A 21,892-nucleotide genomic window follows, 5' to 3' on the forward strand; every position below is an offset into this window, starting at 1 on the left:
AAGGAGAGGCAAGAGGGGTGAAACAAGGTGCTCAAAGGAGAAGGTGGTGCCAGAGACACCAGCAGCCAATTTGTACACAGCACGTTCCCACAAACAGCAATGAAACACTGATGTTGGTTGAGATATAAATATTGGCAAGGGAGAATGTCCCTGCTCTTCTTCAAAATAGTGTCATGGAATCTTTTATGATCACCGAGGGTGCAGATGAGGCCTCGGTTTAACGTCTCATCCAAAAGTCTCTGGAGTGAGACTTGAACCCAACAAGCTTCTGAGTCTGAGGTGAGAGTGCTAACACTGAGCCAAGACTCACTTGGAAAGCAGCACAGCAACAGTCATTTGGCAGCAATACAGCAGAATGGAAACCAACAGAAGCAGATCAGAGCTAGCTCAGCAGAGTGAAAATTTCCCAGAGGAGCAGAAAAATGAGAAGCAGGCCAGATACTAGAATAGAGAGTGCAGCAGAGAATACAGTCTCCGCAGAACGTGCCAGCGACATTGGAGGTCGCGACATTGGAGGTCACGACAAGGTCCAGAAGCCAGCAGAAAACTGTACTTCAGCCCAGGAGAAAGTGATTTTCTCCTCAGAGCAGCAAGATAAAGCTGAGAAACCAGCAGTGCATTGAAGTACATTTAGAAGCTCAGCATGAGGTGGGGGATAGGCTGTCGGCTGGAACAGGTTACCTTAAAAAACTTGAAGCAACTAAATAACAGAGCAAAGGATGGCCAATGGACGGCCACGAATAGAGTTGCAAAGGAGGAGCTCAATTAAGGAGCTGCCACCCCAGGAGCCATCTTGACTAGGGGTCAAAATGAAAGCTCTTTCCTCAAGAGACCATCAGCTAAGAAGGGGGGTCAAGTTAACTGTTGGAAAGGAGGTCAAAACGGTTTGATCTGGTAATTAATCATTTAGGAGCCCTGTAGTGCATTTTCACTAGCGTTTAGCAGTTCCTCTATGGATGTGATCTGAAATAGGTAAGAGCTGATGTGGTTCAAAGTGTGTCATATTCAAGATACCATTGTGTCTATGAAACTAGCTTGATTGACAGCTTTGTGCTCAGAGGTCTATTCGGCCGTGATAAATGCAAGTGGTTGGCCAGTTCTTTAGATCACTTATTTGTACCACATATCTAAGTCACTGAGATGGAATTACATGGAGCTTGAAGCGCTCATGTTACAGATTTCTAAGACAGTTAAAAGAACTCTGGAAAAGGACTAAGAATCTCAAAACACTTATTTCGGTCTTAAGAGTCTGGGATAGAGTCAAGGACTGTATTGTTATTTTATTTTATGATTTAAACTTGTTTCTGTGTAAATTTCCAGATCATAATTAACAATGGGGTAGAGGACCAGATGGATCGGGGAGTGAGTACAGATACATAAATCATTAAAATCATTAAAAGTAGCAACGCAGGTTAACAAGGACATTTTAAAAAGCAAACCAAGTACTGGGGTTCATTTCCAGAGGGATAGGACTGAAAAGCAGAGAAGTTATGTTAAAATTGTTTAGCCTTAAATATATTGTCCATCAATATGGCATTTTTGCATCAATTAGAAGGAGCAGGAGAATACAGTGTACATTCTGTATCATTTCCAGTAAAACCTAGCCCTGAGGCATGCTACATCCATTCACTAGATACATAAGGTTAAGATTCAGTCCACAGTAGGCTTGGGCCTGCCTATGGAAATTGCCTTCTGTGACAAGCACAAGAGTACGGGTAGCTGGGCCAGAATCATCACAAAGCCTGCTGACACTCCAACGTCTAGTCTCATACCTGAAAAATGTACCAAAGAATGGTCAATGCCCATGAAACAGTGCCTCATGAAGAGCCAGGACCCCTCAGGAATGGGGAGGAAAGGAGAGAAAATTGGCAGCAGGAAGCAGAAAGGAAGAGGGGGAGAAAAAAGACTTTAAAAATTCACTTCAGGTCTATAATTTGAAAAATGTTATGAAATTTGCCTAAAAAATATATGGCAACTTACACAGTTTTAAGAATTCTTGTAGAGGTAAGTTGGTGAAATATACAAGACACTTTTTAAAATCCCATGCCAAATTCAGGATCAAACATTTCAATAAAAGGTTTCTCTGATAGCTGGCTGGTTTATTGGATTAGGCACTGAGATACAGGTTCAAATCTACATTGGCTGCAAGGATCCTACATGAAATGATTGAGTCATTCAAGTTCCTAATATGCATCAACCCAAACACAAAACCAGCTAATTTGACACCAATTCCCAATTTCAGAGGGACCAAAGGATGGCCACAGTGGAAAATGGAAAATTTCACATTAGTGCAGTAGGGAGTGTTCTTGAGGTTGGGTCGGAGGCACATTGTCGACGCATGGCACAGAGTGCTCACGTGAGGGTGCCTGATCCTGAACTGGAAAGTATTCTATTCCCTAGCACTAATATCCCAAAACCTGAACAAAATTCATACGCCGTGTGAATACGAGTATTGAGATCATGTGCCCACTCATTTTTTTTTAAAAAGTTTATCAAATGCAATTTGCCACAATTGTATTCCCAATTTGCCACATGTGGTTAGTGGCTAATGTATTGGACAACATTGACCACAGAACTCTACAATGAAACAAAGTGTCTTCAATATGCTAAACATTTATTTAATTTAGTCTGGTCATTTATTTCATTGCTGTTTTTGGGACCTTGCCGTGAACAAATTGGCTATCACGTTTCTCTCTGTTACAATAGTAACTACATTTCAGAAGTAGTTCATTGGCTATGGGGTGTTTTGAGATATCCCGAGGTCACTGATAAATTCCATTTCACTATTAAATGGATAATAATATTCGTTAATGCTACAATTAACATGTAGGAGGCCACATACTCCTTGGAAAATAAGATTCTAAATGGGGTAGAGGACCAGATGGATCGGGGGGTGGGTACAGATACATAAATCATTAAAAGTAGCAACGCAGGTTAACAAGGACATTTAAAAAAGCAAACCAAGTACTGGGGTTCATTTCCAGAGGGATAGGATTGAAAAGCAGAGAAGTTATGTTAAAATTATACAGAGCCTTGGTTAGACCACACTTGGTGTACTGTGAACAGTTTTGGTCTCCGTATTATAAAAAGAATATGGAGGCACTGGAGAAGGTGCAAAAAAAAGATTTACTAGGATGATACCAGAACTGAGAGGTTATACCTATCAGGAAAGGTTAAACAAACCACGGCTTTTTTCTTTAGAAAAAGAGACTGAGGGGTGACCTGATAGAAGTCCTTAAGATTATGAAAGGGCTTGATAGGTTAGATGTAGAGAAGATGTTCCCACTTGCAGGGGAGACCAGAACTAGGGGTCATAAATATAAGACAGTCACTAATAAATCCAATAGGGAATTCAGGAGAAGCTTCTTTACCCAGAGAGTGGCTAGAATGTGGAACTCGCTACCACAAGGAGTAGTTGAGGCAACTAGCGTAGATGCATTTAAGGGGAAGCTAGATAAGCACCTGAGGGAGAAAGGAATAGAAGGATATGCTGATAGGATTAGATGAAGTAGAGAGGGACGAGGCTTGTGTGGAGCATAAACACTGGCATGGACCTGTTTCTGTGCTGTACATTCTATGTAATACTAGTAACCTCTAAGTATGGCAAGCCCCATTTAGTTAAAATGAAATCTGATTTCGACTGTACCGTGACATTTTTCTTATTTCCTTCAGGAGCCACCCTGTGGCTTGAGAGCTCCTCCAAGCTGAAGTGCTTCTTTAATGTGCAAATATAGCCAGTTAGGTTTATCATATTGCAAAATAGATGAATGTGAGAAAGAATAAAAATTCTGACAAATAGTACTAGCAGAGGCTATTATGACGTTATTGCAAAATCAGAAAGAAAGACCATCAGTTAATGGCCATTAGAGAATCAACATGTTTTTCTCCTGGTCTATGGGAAAAACAGATGTGGTGACATCTGTATGAGCAGCCGGCTTGGAGAAAGCGTGTGTGTGTGTGTGTGTGTGTGTGTGTGTGTGTGTGTGTGTGTGAAGCCACTACAATGAAGGCATTAAATTAAAACTGTATGATCATGCAAAACATTGCCCAAGTGCAATGAGCACTGAGAAAAAGGATCACATCAAGCTTGATGAAAATCTACTAGAATTTTTGGAAATGTGGCTACAAATTAGTGTAACAAGGTATAATTTCTGTAGGTATAATTGGAGATTTTCAAAAAACATCCAAAGAAAACAGCAATTCAATAAAACAGCACGCAAGTTACTTTAAGGTACAAATAATTAAAAAGTTCCAGAATGTATTTTTATTCAATGTCCACAGAGAAGTTACTTATCAAATCTTGATCTGGAGAGTTACTTTTACAACATAAAAATGTTAATTTTCTAAAATCTCCTTCCTAACTTAAAAATTTTTTCCAGAGGAGTATTGATGTGCAAGTAAAATAAATCAACATACCTGGCAGGTTTGTGGTACTGGCAGAGAAAATCAAACCGTTCATCTGGAACTGGCACTCTGCTTTCATTGGGATCAATAGTACAGAAGGGAAAGTTTTCTGCAGCTGCCTGGCTCTTTGTTAGAACGTTAAAAAACGTAGATTTCCTGTTTCACAGAAATAAATGTTAACCAGCTTTTCAGGGAATGTTACTTCCTTACACTTACTTGATACAGTGAAGTAACATACAGTATTTACGAATGAATACCCATCAATTTCTTGTAAGGCAGAAAGTCCAGCATACAAATACCAGCTAGTTCAAAGATCTAAAGAGATTGGGACCAGTTTGAGAGTCTGCAATTTTACAAGAGAAATTTCTAGACAATTCTGAATAGGTTATAGTAAGAGAGAAACCTACTACAGTACTAGTGGAGTCTAAGTGTTACAGAACCCTGCAGCTGAAGTGAATATTTCCAGAGATGCGAGGAGTGTTACGAGATTTATTTTGTGCTCAAGGTGAGGGATGCCAGTACTAAAGAATTGAATACTTTTCTATTTTCTGCCCTCAATGTCAGCACTTCCAGGGGAGGTTTACTGCTGGTTAGAAGCACAATAAAACTTCCTCAACACTGGCCCAGTAATATCCTTCTGTAACCTCAAAAAGGCACTTTGTGCTACACTTGCAGCCAGCTTGAATGAAACTGCTAATTTAGAACCAAAGTTTTGAGTAAGAGGAAGAGAGAGAGCAAAGGATAACCTGGTGGGGCACGTCACCCACCCGATTTTCAGTCCATTAAAATCAATGGAATGAAATCGGGCAGGTTCTACAACGGACGGGAGATCCGCTCCACCAGGTTACTGCCCAAGCAGCGAAGTTGAAAATTATTCATATGAATTTGGGCAATCTCAACCCAGTCTTTAGCAATCATGGGATCAGTCAGAGGAACCGTAAGGATGACTTATGTGGGAACAATGGTACAGATCATAGGAATTACAACACAGGAGGCAACAAATCAACCCACTGTACTTTTAGCACTGCTGACTCTTCAGCCAGAGCTATCTACTCTATTTCCTTGCTTTTCGCCAATGTCCTTTTTTATTCTTCCTTTCCAAATACTTATCCAATTTCCTTTCAAATGATAGCCTCTGCCTCAATAGCCACTTGCGGTAAAGCAGTGTTCTAATAACCTCCAAAGTGTTTTTGTAACTTCCCCCTTTGTTCTTATAATGATAATCCTGATTTTATGCCCCCTGCTAGTGAATTGCCAACTGCAAGATCACAATATAATTACAGATGAGGGAGTCTATTCAGCTCATCTAATTAATGCTTAAATGATTCCAGGGTATTCATTTCCACCGTTCTATCGGACCATGAGTTGATCACTGTGTGAGAGCCTCCTGGTATCGGTCCTAAATTTGCCTTTTGCTAGTTTAAATCAGTGACCACCTTGTTCTACTGTCATAATTTAATGTAAAGAAAAGAAATTTTCCAAGTTTACCTTTTCAAAACCATTTACAATCTTGAATACTGTTTTAAGATCACTTCTCTCAGATGTTTCCTTTCAATGCTGGTGCCCACGTTTCTCCAGACTTTCCTCATAAATGAGACCTCTAAGACTGAGATCAGCCTCGTGGCTCTTCTCTACATTGCCCCCAGTGTTTGAATGTCACCCTAGTGTCTTGGTGACCAGAACTCAAGGTATGGTCATGACTTCATCTGACTGTTTTGGCTATATAATTCAACATTCTTTTGGCTTTGTTGATAGCGCTCAAAATATCCAACCAACATAGAGCTGCAAAGTTTACTAGAACAGTTAGGTTTAACAACATTCAAAAAGAGTACATGTGTTGCCCACTTTTCCTTCAACATAACTACAAACAAGTAGACATTGTTTTCTACCCTTCAGACCATTTCTTATTAATTTCCAGGCTTTACTCTGAATTCCCACAGCTCTGAGCTCAACTAATAGCCTTTCAAATAAGATTTTGTTAAATGTCTTTTGAAAGTTCAGGTACACTACGTCATAGGAGTTTGTACAGTACACTTGGAACGTTACTTCCTCAAACAAGTCGAGGAGGTTCTTCAGGAATGATCTTCCCTATCTGAATGCGTGTTGGCTACTGTCTACTAGGTTATTATTGTACAGATATTCAAATTTAACCATTAACCAATTTGATTATTTCACTGGGATGAAAGTGAGACTAATGGGTCTATAGTGGCCAGAATCCGATTTTCTGGCCCATTCTGAGTATGGGCACCATGTTGTCCCATTTCCAATCTACTGGTATCTCTCTGGTGTCCAGTGATTCCCTCAATGTATCACAAATCTCTTGCCTAGTTTCCTTTAGCATTAGATGAGTCATGCGAGGTAGTGGTCATATATTGACCTAGAATTTGTAAATGACCTAGACAAAGTACAAAATTCATGGCATCCTTGGGGGATAGCGAGCACAGAATAATTAAGTTTAACATGATCTAGGATTCAGAAAAACACCAAAGACCAGGAATTAGGTACATAATTTTAAAAAGGCTAATTTCAGAGAAATGAAGGGATAACTTAAGCAAATTGATTGGAGGTGACTATTCAACAACATTTCAGTAGAGAACTGGAACTTTTACAGGCACAATGTTGAGCAAGCTCGGATTAAATAGACAGATCAATGAATCCTAAATGGATCAATAAACAAATCCAAAATGAAAGAAAAAATGCCCTCCAAAAATCCTGCATGGAGAAAGTGAAAGGGGTTCACTGGGGTGAACACAAGGCCATGCATAAGCATGTTAAAAAGGTGATCTGAGGGGCAAAGAAAAAAGCATAGCTGCAGACACAAAGTAGGAGTAATTCTTTTAATATTTCAATAGTAAGAAGGCAGTCAGAGGTGAGAACTAAAAAGGATGCAAATGGGCTGGAAACAGAGGACAAGGGCAAGCATAAATAGTAAACATTCTGAATGACTGCTTTCTCCAAGTTTTCACAAGGATAACATGAGCAATATGCCATCCCCAAAAGTTATCAAAGGCAAAACTAATGACTTTGATATAATTGAGATGGAAGTCTCAATCAGGGAAGCAAGGTTAAGAGATATTATAAATTCTAAAAGAAAATAATTGTAATTCTTGGTATTTTGAAGAAGAAATACTCCATATGTGAAGCCTTAAATAAAGGAATCACCGAAACATTTACCATTCAATTTTCAACAGCAGGTTCCATTTTTTCATCCACTTCATTTTTTTTGAGAGATAGAGAGAGATTCCCTGCAGTGTTGCTGACAGTTTGTATGGCATCTAGAATGCAGCTGTGATTTTTTTTTAAAAGTACAGTTTCTTCTAAGGCAGGGAACGAGGCAGGGGGATGCTGAACATAACTCAGCAAAGCAGAGGGTGCAGAATTCAGCGTGCAGGATAATGGGGGGGTGGGGGAAGAAATATTCAGCAGAACATAGCACATTGAGAAGGGACATTCAGTAGAGTGCAGCAAAGATGGGGAAAACACGAATCAGAGCACAGTGGAACTTGTTTTGCCCCTAGATTTAATTTCAATTCAAAAACCTCTGTGGGGCAAAAATCTGAAAACTGAATGCATCTTTAAAGCAGCAGAAATTGACAGCAAGCCTGCCTATTCACAAAGTGAGCCACAGGTTCCTATTTCTAAACTCTCACCTTCGCTGTCTAGCCTTGTAAATATAGGAGAAAGAGGCAGCTTTAAGCTGCATTTTGCAAGGTGCATGTCAGAATGACACACATTGGCACTGGTGCAGTCTAGGAGTATGCAACTTAGTTGTGCCTCTTTGTTCAACACATGTAAGGAATCTTACAACACCAGGTTATAGTCCAACAAATTTATTTTAAAATCACAAGCTTTCGGAGATTATTCCCTTCGTCAGGTGAATGAGTGAAAAGGTTCTCAAATCGCATATCTTATACTAGGCTGGGACAGCATCACACCAATCAAAAGGTGTCGTTGTTGTTCAAACAGGCCAGTCACGGAGAACAGCACAGTGGATATACATTGTGTCAATTACACAGACAGGCAGAAAGATACCCCAAATGTCAGAGAGAGAGAGAGAGAGAGAGAGAAAATATATTAAAAACATAACTTTTTTTTCCCTTTTTGCTGGTGGGGTTACGTGTAGCGTGACATGAACCCAAGATCCCGGTTGAGGCCGTCCTCATGGGTGCGGAACTTGGCTATCAACTTCTGCTCGACGATTTTGCATTGTCGTGTGTCTCGAAGGCCGCCTTGGAGAACGCTTACCCGAAGATCGGTGGCTGAATGTCCTTGACTGCTAAAGTGTTCCCCAACTGGAAGGGAACCCTCCTGTCTCACAATCGCCAGACAGGAGGGTTCCCTCCCAGTCGGGGAACACTTTAGCAGTCAAGGACATTCAGCCACCGATCTTCGGGTAAGCGTTCTCCAAGGCGGCCTTCGAGACACACGACAACGCAAAATTGTCGAGAAGTTGATAGCCAAGTTCCGCACCCATGAGGACGGCCTCAACCAGGATCTTGGGTTCATGTCACGCTACACGTAACCCCACCAGCAAAAAGGGAAAAAGTTATGTTTTTAATATTCTCTCTCTCTCTCTGCCACTTGGGTTTCTTTCTGTCTGTCTGTGTAATTGACACAATGTATATCCAGTGTACTGGGACGTGCTGTTCTCCGTGACTGGCCTGTTTGAACAACAACAACACCTTTTGATTGGTGTGATGCTGTCCCAGCCTAGTATAAGATAAGCGATTTGAGAACCTTTTCACTCATTCACCTGACGAAGGGGATAATCTCCGAAAGCTTGTGATTTTAAAATAAATTTGTTGGACTATAACCTGGTGTTGTAAGATTCCTTACATTTGTCCACCCCAGTCCATCATCCACATCTTTGTTCAACACATGGGGGAATAGAGTAGGACTCAGGAACAGCCCTCCAAATAGAAAGATTTCCACCATACAAATGTCCAGGAATTTCCTAAGATGACAAAACAACCAAGCGCATTCCCATAATCACAACTGTGACATTTTAAAGGTTTGAAACACTGGCTATCTTCTAGTCATCTGGAACCATACAAGTTAACCCTAAGCAAAAGTTTGTATGCATTCCATCTGGTCCTGGTGACTTTTCCAACATAATTTGATTGCATTCATTTTTTCTTTGAATTAAAAAATACTACCTACTGCTCCAAATACCAGAAAGAGTACACTACTTTTTTGTTTAAAAAGTGAAATTAATTGCAAGAATACTTCTTAGTCCCACTGGATATAATATTGATCCAATAGGTTAGGCCTACCAAATAATGAACAAGACACAAAAGCAAAATACTGCAGATGCTGGAAATCTGAAATAAAAACAAAGTGCTGGAAATATTCAGCAAGTCAGGCAGCATCTGTGACGAAAGAAAGTGAGTTAAGGTTTCAGGTCGTCGACCTTTTGTCAGAAAATGTCCCTAGTATCTGACCACTCAATGACAAGTTTTCTTCTTGTATGTTAAATTGAAGTAAGTACAATAAAGAAAAATTAAAAAGGTGTGGGAACTAGCAAAATAGAGAAAATCAAGTGACGATAGGTTCATAGCATGCAATTGGCCACGATCCCTCTGATGTGTTATGTTCTTCAAACTTGGGGCTAAAACAGATTACTAAAAAGCAGAGAGAGCTTTACTTTGAATCTAGCCCACACAATATCCGATTTAGGATTGCTTTATTCGGATACTGGGTGCCAAAATTGTTCCAATATTCAGCACTGAAACATCACTGACAAGTATGAAACTTGACAGGAAAACGGAAAAAAATGAGAAAGCAAAGTTAAACAGCGTTTGTGTAGATAAAAGGATCATAATATCACAAAATACATAATTTCATGTCAAAGCTATTAGAAAATAAAGATAGACACTGGCTTTTCCTTATTTTCTTTACAAGTGAGTCAATTAAAAACAGTAAATGATAGAAAATGCTATAAATAAACCCCCTCACTTTCAGTGCTACCTTACTGAATATCAATATGAAGGGTTTTGTTAACACTGTATTTACAGTACAGAACTGCTTTCAAATGCAGCTGTGCATACTCATAGATTTGCCTCCCTACTAGAAACACCATGATGTTTCAAATGTGATATGATGGCAGGTGTACAGTTCTCAACAGGTAGGTAAAGGAACCAAGCACCAGTAAATGCCTCAAATTGTCAACTGCAGTTAAGGCATGAGCAGAAAGCAATTTTACAGCCATGTGTTTTTGACTGCCAATGATTGCTTCCAACAACACAGCTTATTGTGGTGGCAAAATAGAAATCAGAACTGGTGTCTGTTTGCATTTGTAAATTAAAAAGTCACATTTTAAGTCAGATTATACTGAGATGTGTCTATTCCACTACCATTTACTACCGTATATGACAGATGTAAAGACTCGCCCTAAAGACTTGAAAAATTAACATAGCTAATTTCAGCTTCTGCAATCATAGTAATTTACAGAAAAGTAATTACAATACCCACAGCAACAGTTATTTTTGGCCCCCCAGCAGATCAGATTTTGCTCATTTTAATGATTAATTCAATACGTTCCATATGTGCCCATATCAGGAATGGTTCAGTGAAATTCATTCATAACTATAATCTGATAAGTTGAATGATGCAGCCAAAAGTATTAAAAACTCTGCCACATTCAGACAGCAGTAGAGGCAAACAACCATTCTTTTCTTTAACGGGAACCACTTATTCTGTAATGCATTGTCTGCTATCACACCTGTCATATCATAGCCGATTTTATTCTGATTAAAAAGAGCCATGTATAAGAAATATATTTTTCCTGCAAGGTTCACCCACATTTGGTGGAAACCTTAATGCTGACTAAAATCCCATAATATTCTACACACACTTCAATTTAAAATAAAAGCAGAGTGCCTCAGTTGTATTACCAGAAAACTATGCATCAATGCACATAATTTTGTGGCAGTTTAGGAAATGAACTTTTGACCTCTCAATTCATTTACCAGTAAACTATTGTACCATATGACCCATCAACAACAGAAGAACGAAGTGTGTAAATGTCAAAACACTGTCAGGACCTTGGCACTTTGGAAATGATGTTGTCAAGAAATGACACATAAAATGCAAAAGCCTTCCCCGTTGCTGATGTGAAATGGTAATGAACAATGATGGAGTTTTCCCTTACAAGGTGCCACATTGTTCCTATCAACCACATCCTGGAAAATAAGGCTAATGATTTGCATCAGAATAACAATCACGACATCTGTAGTTATTCTCATATTCATTTTTGATATCTATACACAGCACATCAGTTTTAAGTGCAAGATGAATGCACAAACACAATACACTTACTTGGAAATGTTAACTGCATTCACTCTGACGCGAAGTGTTCAAAGACTGAACAAAATGTTGCAACATCAGACTATTATGCAGTTGCAATATTATGTACAGTTCTAGACACCCCATTAAAGGAAAGATATAAAAGCAATGGAAAAGCAGCATAGATTCACTAGCTGTTACCAGGGGTGAGGAGTTTTAAAAAGAGACAGGAGAAGTTGGAGCGGAAAAGGTTGATAGGTGACGGGGTTATCACTTGAGTACCACCATTTTGCATAAAACTAACCTTAGAGCTGTAACTTATCAGTGAAAAAAATGTACATTTTCAACTGTGGTATTTAAAAGCAGTAATAAACTCAATTGTAAAATTGGGAAACATTTTGTATCTATTGTAATTTTACTTTGAACACTGGAAGTGGGGGGTGGGGGGTGGGGGAGGGGGAGGGGAGGGAGGAGAGAAAGGACATATAATAGAACCTTAATTATCCACCATGACAGCAGTCTATGAGCAGATAATCAAGAGTCAACCCTTTCCCGATTTTAAAAATGGTTGTTCACCTGAGTGCCGACAGCCCTGACTTCCACCAATTCTTATGCGAACTGTCTTCCCCATGCCAAACAGTGCTCCAGTACTGTATGGCTTCTTTAGAAGTCCCAACCCAACCCCCATTAATACCCAACCAAAGCCCAGCTCCAGCCCAAATTTCTGCAGATGAAAGAGGATAATGGGAGCAGAGATAGTCAAGGTTCCACTGCAGTGTAAACCAATACTATGCTCTAGAATAAGACTTGCATACCAGTCTGAAAATGGTTCACAGACAAAAACAAGCATTGTAATGAAACAAATAAGCACACCACATAACTCAATACAACTCTGTAAGCTAATTTCATTGTTCGCTGTCCTGTAAAAAAATTGCATACTTTTAGACCTACTGTAAATACCACCACAGTCAACTCGTCATACATTACAATGGCTCCCCCTTCCTTGCCTCTTATATACAAATCTAATATGCATTCTGCATTTTAATAAGAAAAAGTGCTCCCAAAAAATTAATCAGCTAAAAAAAAGGTTTATTTATTTATACATACAATAGGTGGGAGGGAGAAGCCCTTTATACATGATTTATGCTTGAGATTTGGGTAGAAAATTACTTGAATATTACTGAATTTTATCCACAGCTAACTCAAACTAAAACTTTGGAACATTAGTCACCATATTCCAAAAATATAGGGATACTCTAAAAACTATTTTAAACAAATCCATATCTAGTGAATTAAAACATCTCAAAGCTGTGTGCATTGCCTGTCAAATTTCCCCATTATAAATTTGTATGTCCATATTTACAATGGGAACTGCCCATGTAAACTGTCACACTGTAATTACACCACTGCCAGTGGAGATGCTATAACACTTCAGTTTTGTGCCTCCCAGCTTACTAGCCTGTAACCAGCAGAGAAACTTCTATACTCCAAATTATTCTGATTCTAGAACGTACATATAATAAATTTATCGTTAAATAGCAAAACTTGTTAAAAATGCTGAATGGTCTCAAGATTCCAAAGGTACTGCACGTGTAGAAGGCACTATAAACATAATGGCCCAGAATTTTCTGTCAAAATAACAGTTAGGCTAATATCGCTCACCGTTATTTATGCACAAATCGTACAGCAACTTCAAGCGAGTGCAGATGCGCCGCTTCGCCATTAGCTCCGTGAAAACAGCATCTGGCTGTCTGCCTCAGCATTGAAATGCAATGAATAACGTGAAGTTCCTGTATTTGCACAGTAGATATGAATTAAACTCGTCACAGAAAGTTAAGTCATTTAAAGTCTAAGTACCCTTTTAACGGCATGGTAACTGTTAATTACTGCCAGTCAACCTCTCTGGCACTGAAAATTAACTATTACAAGTGTAGAGTCTTATTCCTTCAGGTTTTAATTATTGTTGGAGATTTTTTTTAAGTTTAAAAATAATTTTTGTTTAAAACTTTATCTTTATCTCATTTTTTCCTCTTAATCCAATCTCTCTCAATTTCACTTTCTGTACCTGATTTGACATTGAATTCACCATTCTAAATTTACACTTCCTTCTCAGTCCTTGCACTGCTACTTTCACACTCTTTCAATTTGATTGGTTGAGGAGATACACAGTTGCTTGCCCTGTTCACTCGGAGCCCAGATGCCCTGTAGAGGGTGCCGCGCCATTTTCATCTCACACTTCCAGCACAAAACAGAGATTAAACGGCCAACGGCAAACTTAACTAACGGCGAGTGTCATTCATTGTCCTGCTACAGTAAATTCTGGGCCAATATTACGTAACTAAATCAGTGCAATGGGGTAGCTACTAACTTACTAGGGTAGTAAGGGTCAATCCTACAGTACTGACCCTTAACTCCAACTTCCCTGAAGTTAGTGATTACAAAGGTTGTGGGCCTACTTGATTTATTTTGCGGCCAAAAAATAAGAGTCTAAACGGAGTAGAGGAGCAAAGGGATTATGGAGCACAGACACACAAATCACTAAAAGTAGCAGCATTGGTTAATAAATCCATTAAAAAAAAATCAAACCAAGCACTGGGGTTCATTTCTAGAGGGAAAGAATTGAAAAGCAGAGAAGTTGTGCTAAACTTGTATGGCCTAACCCTGCTCCTATTTCTTATGTTCTTGTACAAAACCTTGGTTAGACCACATTTGGAGTACTGTGAATAGTTCTGGTCTCCACACTATAAAAAGGATAGAGAGGCACTGGAGAAGGTGCAAAAAAGATTTATTAGGATGATACCAGAAATGAGACCCATCAGGAAAGAATGAATAGACTAGGGGTCTTTCTCTAGAAAAAAGACTGAGGGCTGACCTCAGAGGCCTTTAAGATTATGAAAGGGTTTGATAAGGTAGACGTACAGAAGATGTTTCCACTTGTGGGAGAGCTCAGAACTAGGGGCCATAAATATAAGATAGTCAAATCAACAAAATTGTGCAGAAAATGTGAATTGTCAAATGAGACAATTGCACACCTCAGGGAAATGCCTCTCAGTACAAAATGCTCGAATTAAGAGTCACAACAAAATCCTAGAAAAACTTAAAAACAAAGCAAGTATCTATGGATGGGCATCATTGACAGAGCCAAGACTTAAATGAACCGATGGGGCTCTATGGAAACCTGATGTCCTATTCCTAAAAAACAAAGATGTAGCTGTAGTAGACGTCACAATCCATTACAAGAACAATGATAAATCATTAGAAAAGGCTTGGATTGAGAAACAAGAGAAATATAAAATGCTGGAGCCCGCAATCAGAAAATTGACAGGAGGAGACAATATTAAATTCTTTGGTTTCGTAATAGGTGCAAGAGGAAAATGGTTAGAACAGAACAACACCCTGATGAAATTTTTAAAAGATCAACCGCTACAAGACCTTTGCATGTCAAACGTCAAACATCAAGATTAACACTGCAATTGACACTAGAAGTCCTACAAATCTTTATGGATGCTTAGTTATGAGTGAAAAGTAGATTCTAGTAGTCAAAGACAACACTAATAGTCTATCTTAGTTCTCCTGTTATACTTATTGTTTAAAGTTTTTGTTGTTAGTAGTATAATGTAAATGATTAATGTACTTTACTGTGTTTCTTTGGCAGGTATAATTTGGTATTACATTCATTAAAGTAATTAAATGCACAAACATTGATGATGACATGGGTACTAGGCATATATTGCCACTAGCCTAACGACAAATAGACCCGATTTGCTCTCTGTGTGGTTGGACTTCAACGCTTGGTGAAATTTTGAGACTCAGTGATAGGACTTTCCCACAACAACAGCCCCCCCTACTCTTCCCCATCCCAGTACCCGCTGCCCCCCCACCCCCGGCTGTTGTGTAACCGGATTTTACCAGATGGACGAGCCACGTAAAGACTCGAAACAGACACTCATTCAATGGAATCATGTTCCACGACTGTATCTAAAATAGTCACTAACAAATCCAATAGAGAATTCAAGAGAAACTTCTTCACCCAGAGAGTGGTAAGAATGTGGAACTCACATCCACAAGGAGTAGTTGAGGTGACTAGCATAGATGCATTTAAGGGAAAGCTAGATATACACAAGGGAGAAGGGAATAGAAGGATATGTTGATGGGGTTAGATGAAGGGTGGGAGGAGGTTCACGTGGAGCCTAAACACCAGCATGGACCTGTTGGGCCAAATGGCCTGTTTCTGTGCTGTACATTCTTTGTAACCTTTCCTTCCTTATTCGAAAAAAAGTTAGAGATGTGGTTAAGGCAGAATTTATTGCCCATCCCTAGTTGCCTAGGAGGCATTAAGAAACAATCAAGTAGTGTGGGTATGGAGTCACATGTAGGCCAGACTGGGTAAGCGTGGCAGGTTACCTTTCTGGAAGAGCATTAGTGAACCAGCTTTCATGGTCATTTTCTGTTGCTGGCAGGTTTATCGAATTTAATTTCATAACTTGTCATGGTGGTATCTGAACTCACATCCTCTGGATCGCTAGTTTATTACCATAACAACTAGGCTACCAGTCCCTTCCCTAGTCATTCAGGTAATGTGTGTTTATATGCTTACCAGCAGTATCATTGCGTTTAATGGATGCCCATACATCAGTCCATCCTGGAGACCAATGCAAAGCCACCCAGCCCCAAGAAGCTCGCTACTGTATTCAGCTAGTACCATTTTTATCTCCAAGAATAGATGGCACCAGATCATAACCCAGGTTAGTCAAAATTGCAGGATCCCATCAAGTAAAAGTAACTACTCCAGAACCTGCACAGGTACTCGTCATAACATACATCAAGTGACTGAGGAGGGAAGTAGAAACATGGAAGATCAGTTTCCATGGGCATTGGCATAAATTGTAGAATTGAGGATATTTTCTAAAACTCAAGATATGCAGCACTATATATAATTAAGGGGTGAGAGCACTTTGTACAGAAAGTACTCCCCTCAAAAAAGCATTGTGACTGAAGAAAATTAACAAGTTATTAAAATAACTGGTAAACAAAAGAGTATTCCAAAGTAAACTTTGTTACATTCTCTCACAATCAAATAAAATTCCATGCACTTTAATTCATCTGAAGGCACTGATTCACACTTGTATGATTCCAAGTAACCAACTATCCTCTGATACCTCACCCAAGTGACCATACTTGATCGACGAGCCTAGACAGCAGGAATCCCAGACGATTTTTCCATCCCACCCCGAACATATTAGTTGACCTACTGTAGCATTGCACAAGTCAGTCAGAAAATAACATCTCTCTTACGTGCCTCTTTGCCCATAAATTTTTTTTGTTCTTCCCTTTGTCCTCTTTCACTTCTTTCTTTTCAGGTGGGAGGTGATGGGTGGCATAGCATGATGTGGCAGGCTAAGGAGACACCATCAGCTGCAAGCTATATTTGGGGTGAGTGCTGCAGAGAAATTGTGGTACTCGGCAGTTCCCTTCCCATTCACTCCCTCCATCACTCACTTATTCCCCATCCCCATGCTCCCCTACACCTTCACCTTCCCACTATCCATTACCAATCCTACCATACCCTCACTCCCATCACTCCCTCTGCCCCTTTAAATTATCCACTGAACCCCTTTACACTTCTCTCTCTCCTTTGCTAACTCACCCATAACTCTCCATCCACATCGCTTCCACTTGCTGCTTCCATATGGCCACCTCGCCCTCAACCAGTTTCCCTCCTATCTATTTCCCTCAGAGACTTTGTTTTGTATTCAAAATTCACATTTTAAAGATTACCCCCATATATTTCTATGACCATGTTAGGATATTCTCACACTGGTGGGGTTACAGGGTTATTATAGTAATGAACAACAGGCTATACATACAGCATTACCAACACTTGCACTTTTTTTCAAACTATGCGTCATATTTGCACTATTATTTTAATGAGCATGATAGAGGCAGAAGGGGGAAGACAGCACATTTCCGTCCTTCTGCCTTCAATCCCAGTGAATCATGTGCATTTATACAGTACAAAATCAATAAATTGTTAACAAAATGCAATGAATTGGCAACTTCATACAATGCAACATTAAAATAATTTCAGTCTTCCTTTAATTATAAATGTAATATTAACCATATCATACTATTAAGCTACTGTAATGCAGATTACCAAAATAAGTCATTAAATAAGTGACACCAAATTGGGCCATACATACAAAAAATGTAATCCAATTCAGAAATGTATCCATTTAAGAGTTAACAGTTTTATTTAGAGAACAGGGGTAAATAAACAGAATTTTCAACTTCCATTCAGGAACTTTCTAAACTTCATTTTTAATCTTAATAGCAGACCTCTTACACTTTGTTCACATTAAAAGTTAACAATCATTGTGCAAGCCAACGTGCAGACTGATGCACTTTGCCTAGCCAGAGCAGAGCCAGTGTAATTCAAGTCTGCCAGCCCAAATCAGTCCAAGAAGGTACTGATCTCAAACTATTAGCAGCATAACACATACAATTACATAGAATGTACAGCACAGAAATAAGCTATTCAGCCCAACAGGTCCACGCTGGTGATTATGCTCCACACAAGCCTCCTCCCTCTCTCCCTCCATTCCTTTCTCCCTCATGTGTTTATCTAGCTTCCCCTTAAATGCATCTAAGTTAGTCACCTCAACTGTTCCTTCTGGTAGCGAGTTCCACATTTTAACCACACTCTGGTTAAAGAAGTTTCTCCTGAATTCCCTATTGGATTTATTAGTGACTATCTTATATTCATGGCCTCTTGTTCGGGACTCCCCCGCAAGTGGAAACATCTTCTCTACGCCTACCCTATCAAACCCTTTCATAATCTTAAAGGCCTCTATCATGTCACTCCTCAGTCTTATCTTTTTTCTAGAGAAAAGAACCCACGCCTGTTCAATCTTTCCTGATAGGTATAACCTCTCAGTTCTTGTATCATCCTAATCTTTTTTGTGCCTTTATATCCTTTTTAGAATCAGAGAAAATTTAACGGCACAGAAGGAGGCCATTCGGCCCATCGCATCCGCGCTGGCTGAGAAACAAGTCATCCAGCCTAATCCCATTTTCCCGCATGTGGTCCGTAGCCCTGCAGGTCACAGCTCTTCAGGTGCACATCCAGGTATATTTTTTTTTAAATGAGTAGAGGGTTTCTGCCTCTACCACCTGTTCAGGCAGTGAGTTCCAGAACCCCACCATCCTCTGGGTGAAAAACATTTTCTTCATTTCTGATCTAATCCTCTACCAATTACTTTAAATCTATGCCTCCTGGTTATTGACCCCTCCACTAAGGGAAATAGGTCCTTCCTGTCCACTCTATCTAGGTCCCTCGTTATTTTGTACACCTCAATCAAATCACCCCTCAAACTCCTCTGTTCCAAGGAAAACAATCCCAGCCTATCCAATCTGTCATCATAGCTAAAATTCTCCAGTCCTAGCAACATCCTCGTAAATCTCCTCTGCACCCTCTCGAGTGCAATTCTGGTGACCAGAGCTGTGCGCAGTACTCAAGCTGTGGCCTAACTAGTGTTTTATACAGTTCCAGCATAACACCCCTGCTTTTATATTCTATGCTTCGGCTAATAAAGGAAAGTATTCCGTATGCCTTCTTAACCACCTTATCTCCCTGTCCTGCTACCTTCAGGGATCTGTGGACATGCACTCCAAGTTCCCTCACTTCCTCTACACCTCTCAGTATCCTCCCATTTATTGTGTATTCCCTTGCCTTGTTTGCTCTCCCCAAACGCATTACCTCACACTTCTCCGGATTGAACTCCATTTGCCACTTTTCTGCCCATCCGACCAGTCCATTGATATCTTCCTGCAGTCTACAGATTTCCTCCTCACTAGCAACCACACGGCCTATCTTTGTGTTATCCGCAAATTTCTCAATCATGCCCCCTACGTTTAAGTCCAAATCGTTAACGTTTACCACAAAAAGCAAAGGACCTAGTACCTAGCCCTGCAGCACCCCACTGGAAACAGCCTTCCAGTCGGAAAAAAAAGTCGACCATTACCCTTTGCTTCCTGTCACTGAGCCAATTTTGGATTCAATTTGCCACATTCCCTTGGATCCCATGGGCCTTTACTTTTTTTGACCGATCTGCTAAAAATCCACGTAGACTGCACCAATTGCATTACCCTGATCGATCCTCCTTATCACCTCCTCGAAAAATTCCATCAAGTTAGTCAGACACGACCTCCCCTTAACAAATGCGTGCTGACTGTCCTTGATATGTCTGTGCCTTTCTAAGTGACAGTTTATCCTGTCCTTCAGAATTGATTCCAATAATTTGCCCACCACTGAGGTTAGGCTGACTGGCCTGTAATTACTCGGTCTATCCTTCGCTCCCTTTTTAAACAACGGTATGTTAGCAGTCCTCCAATCCTCTGGCACTACGCCTGTATCCAGTGAAGTTTGGAAAATGATTGTTAAAGCCTCCGCTATTTCCTCCCTGGTTTCTTTTAACAGCCTGGGACACATTTCATCCGGCCCTGGTGATTTATCAACTTTCAAAGATGCTAATCCCCATAATACTTCCTCTCCAACTACATTTATCCCATCCAATATGTCACACTCCTCCTCCTTAACTTCAATCCCTGTATCATCCCTCTCCTTTGTGAAGACAGATGCAAAGTATTAAGAACCATACCCACATCTTCCACCTCCACACATAGTTTACCTTTTTGGTCTCTAATAGGCCCTACTCTTTCCTTAGTTATCCTCTTGCTCTTAATGTATTTATAAAACATTTTGGGGTTTTCTTTGATTTTACCTAATACTTTTTCACGCCCTCTCTTTGCTTTCCTAATTTCCTTTTTAACTTCACACCTGCACTTTTTATACTCCTCTAAGCTTTCCGTAGTATTGAATTCCTGGTGTCTATTATAGGCTTTCTTTTTCTGCCTTATCTTACCCTGAATGCTTCTTGACATCCAGGGGGCTCTAGATTTGGCAACCCATCCCTTTTTCTTTGTGGGAACATATTTACCCTTAACCCCTTGAAATACCCCTTTGAATGTCTCCCACTGCTCTGACACTGATTTATCTTCAAGGAGCTGTTTCCAGTTTACTTCTGCTGAATCACTTCTCATTTTAATAAGAGACACCAGAACTGTTCATAGCATTCCAAGTGTGGTCTAACCAAGGTTCATAAACACAAATAAGCCTCCAGTAATTTTTTTTTTACATTAACATAACACAGACAGCGAGTTAAACTGGTACAAAAAGTTAAATAACTTACCCAATATTTGGCAATCCAACAATGCCAACCTTCAAGGAGGTTCCAAATCGTCCAATAATGGGTGGTAACTTAGGTTCACTATCTCCCTTTTTTGGAGGCATATTCTGAAACACAAAACGTCAAATTAACAGCTATATTATAAACTTTTAGAAATCAATAACATATACTACAATATCTTGGTAAATTTATGACTGATATGTCAAAACTCTAATGAAATAAGCAATCTGTAGATTTCTCTCTACTTGTGCAAACTGAGCAGCATCCAAAAAGCACTTATGCTATTTATAACCAGCTCACCACTGTCAACCAGTGAAGCTCCGTTATGTCCCTCTTTAAGAGAGCGGCTCTGTTCGTTCAGCCCTCACACCGCTCCTGGTCTGTACCGTTAATAAAATCTACGTGTATCCTTATTTATATCAGAAGCTTTCTGGAGGCGCGTGGGGCGCAGGCCTTAGTCACCAACACCAGAAGGGAAGGCCTGAACAGCATTTTTAATAAAACAAGCGCCTTCTGGGTGAGACAGCCATGTTAATACGTGGATAAAGTATGAAAGCAGCACAGTGTGGTCTTCACCTGACAAAATCGCGATTCTTCTACTCGGGAATAAGTGAAAATTACAGCTCAAATCAGCACGACCGCTCCTCACACTCCACACGCCGACCGGCCAGAGGGGGAGAGGCGCAAGAAGCCGGAACCTGGAGCATGCGCACACGGCACCCGCTCATTGGCTGACATCAGGCCAATTAAAGATTAGGCAAAAGTAGCAGGCGAAAGAAGAGGAAACTGAAGATAAAAGGGAGGGCGAGGAAATAGAAAAGAAACACTTCTACTGATGGCTCGTTGGGCAAACTATCAGTGCTCTTAAGTTGTTTCTTTGCGTTACTTCAGCTTGTCTATCAGATAAGTTAAAGCTCTGCAATGTAATAAAAAAGGAATGGGCCGGATTTGTATGGGCA

At 40.0% G+C, this 21,892-nt stretch overlaps 1 protein-coding gene across 2 annotated transcripts in view; it reads right to left on the minus strand.

Moving 5' to 3' along the window:
• The window catches only part of ola1 (Obg-like ATPase 1), a 199,251-nt gene extending 177,631 nt beyond the window's left edge, over positions 1–21,620 (minus strand). Inside the window, exons 1-3 of one of the 2 annotated variants that reach the window (XM_067987569.1) lie at positions 21,510–21,620; positions 20,937–21,040; positions 4,417–4,560 (exon numbers count right to left, since the gene is read on the minus strand). In XM_067987569.1, coding sequence (XP_067843670.1) covers positions 4,417–4,560; positions 20,937–21,037 — 245 coding nt within the window. In that variant the 5' untranslated portion in view covers positions 21,038–21,040; positions 21,510–21,620. The remainder of the gene's footprint in view (positions 1–4,416; positions 4,561–20,936; positions 21,041–21,509) is intronic. The other variant, XM_067987570.1, reaches the window with a different exon arrangement.
• Between the last annotated feature and the right edge of the window lie 272 nt (positions 21,621–21,892).

Source organism: Heptranchias perlo, chromosome 7 (assembly GCF_035084215.1).
Source record: "Heptranchias perlo isolate sHepPer1 chromosome 7, sHepPer1.hap1, whole genome shotgun sequence".
NCBI lineage: Eukaryota > Metazoa > Chordata > Chondrichthyes > Hexanchiformes > Hexanchidae > Heptranchias > Heptranchias perlo.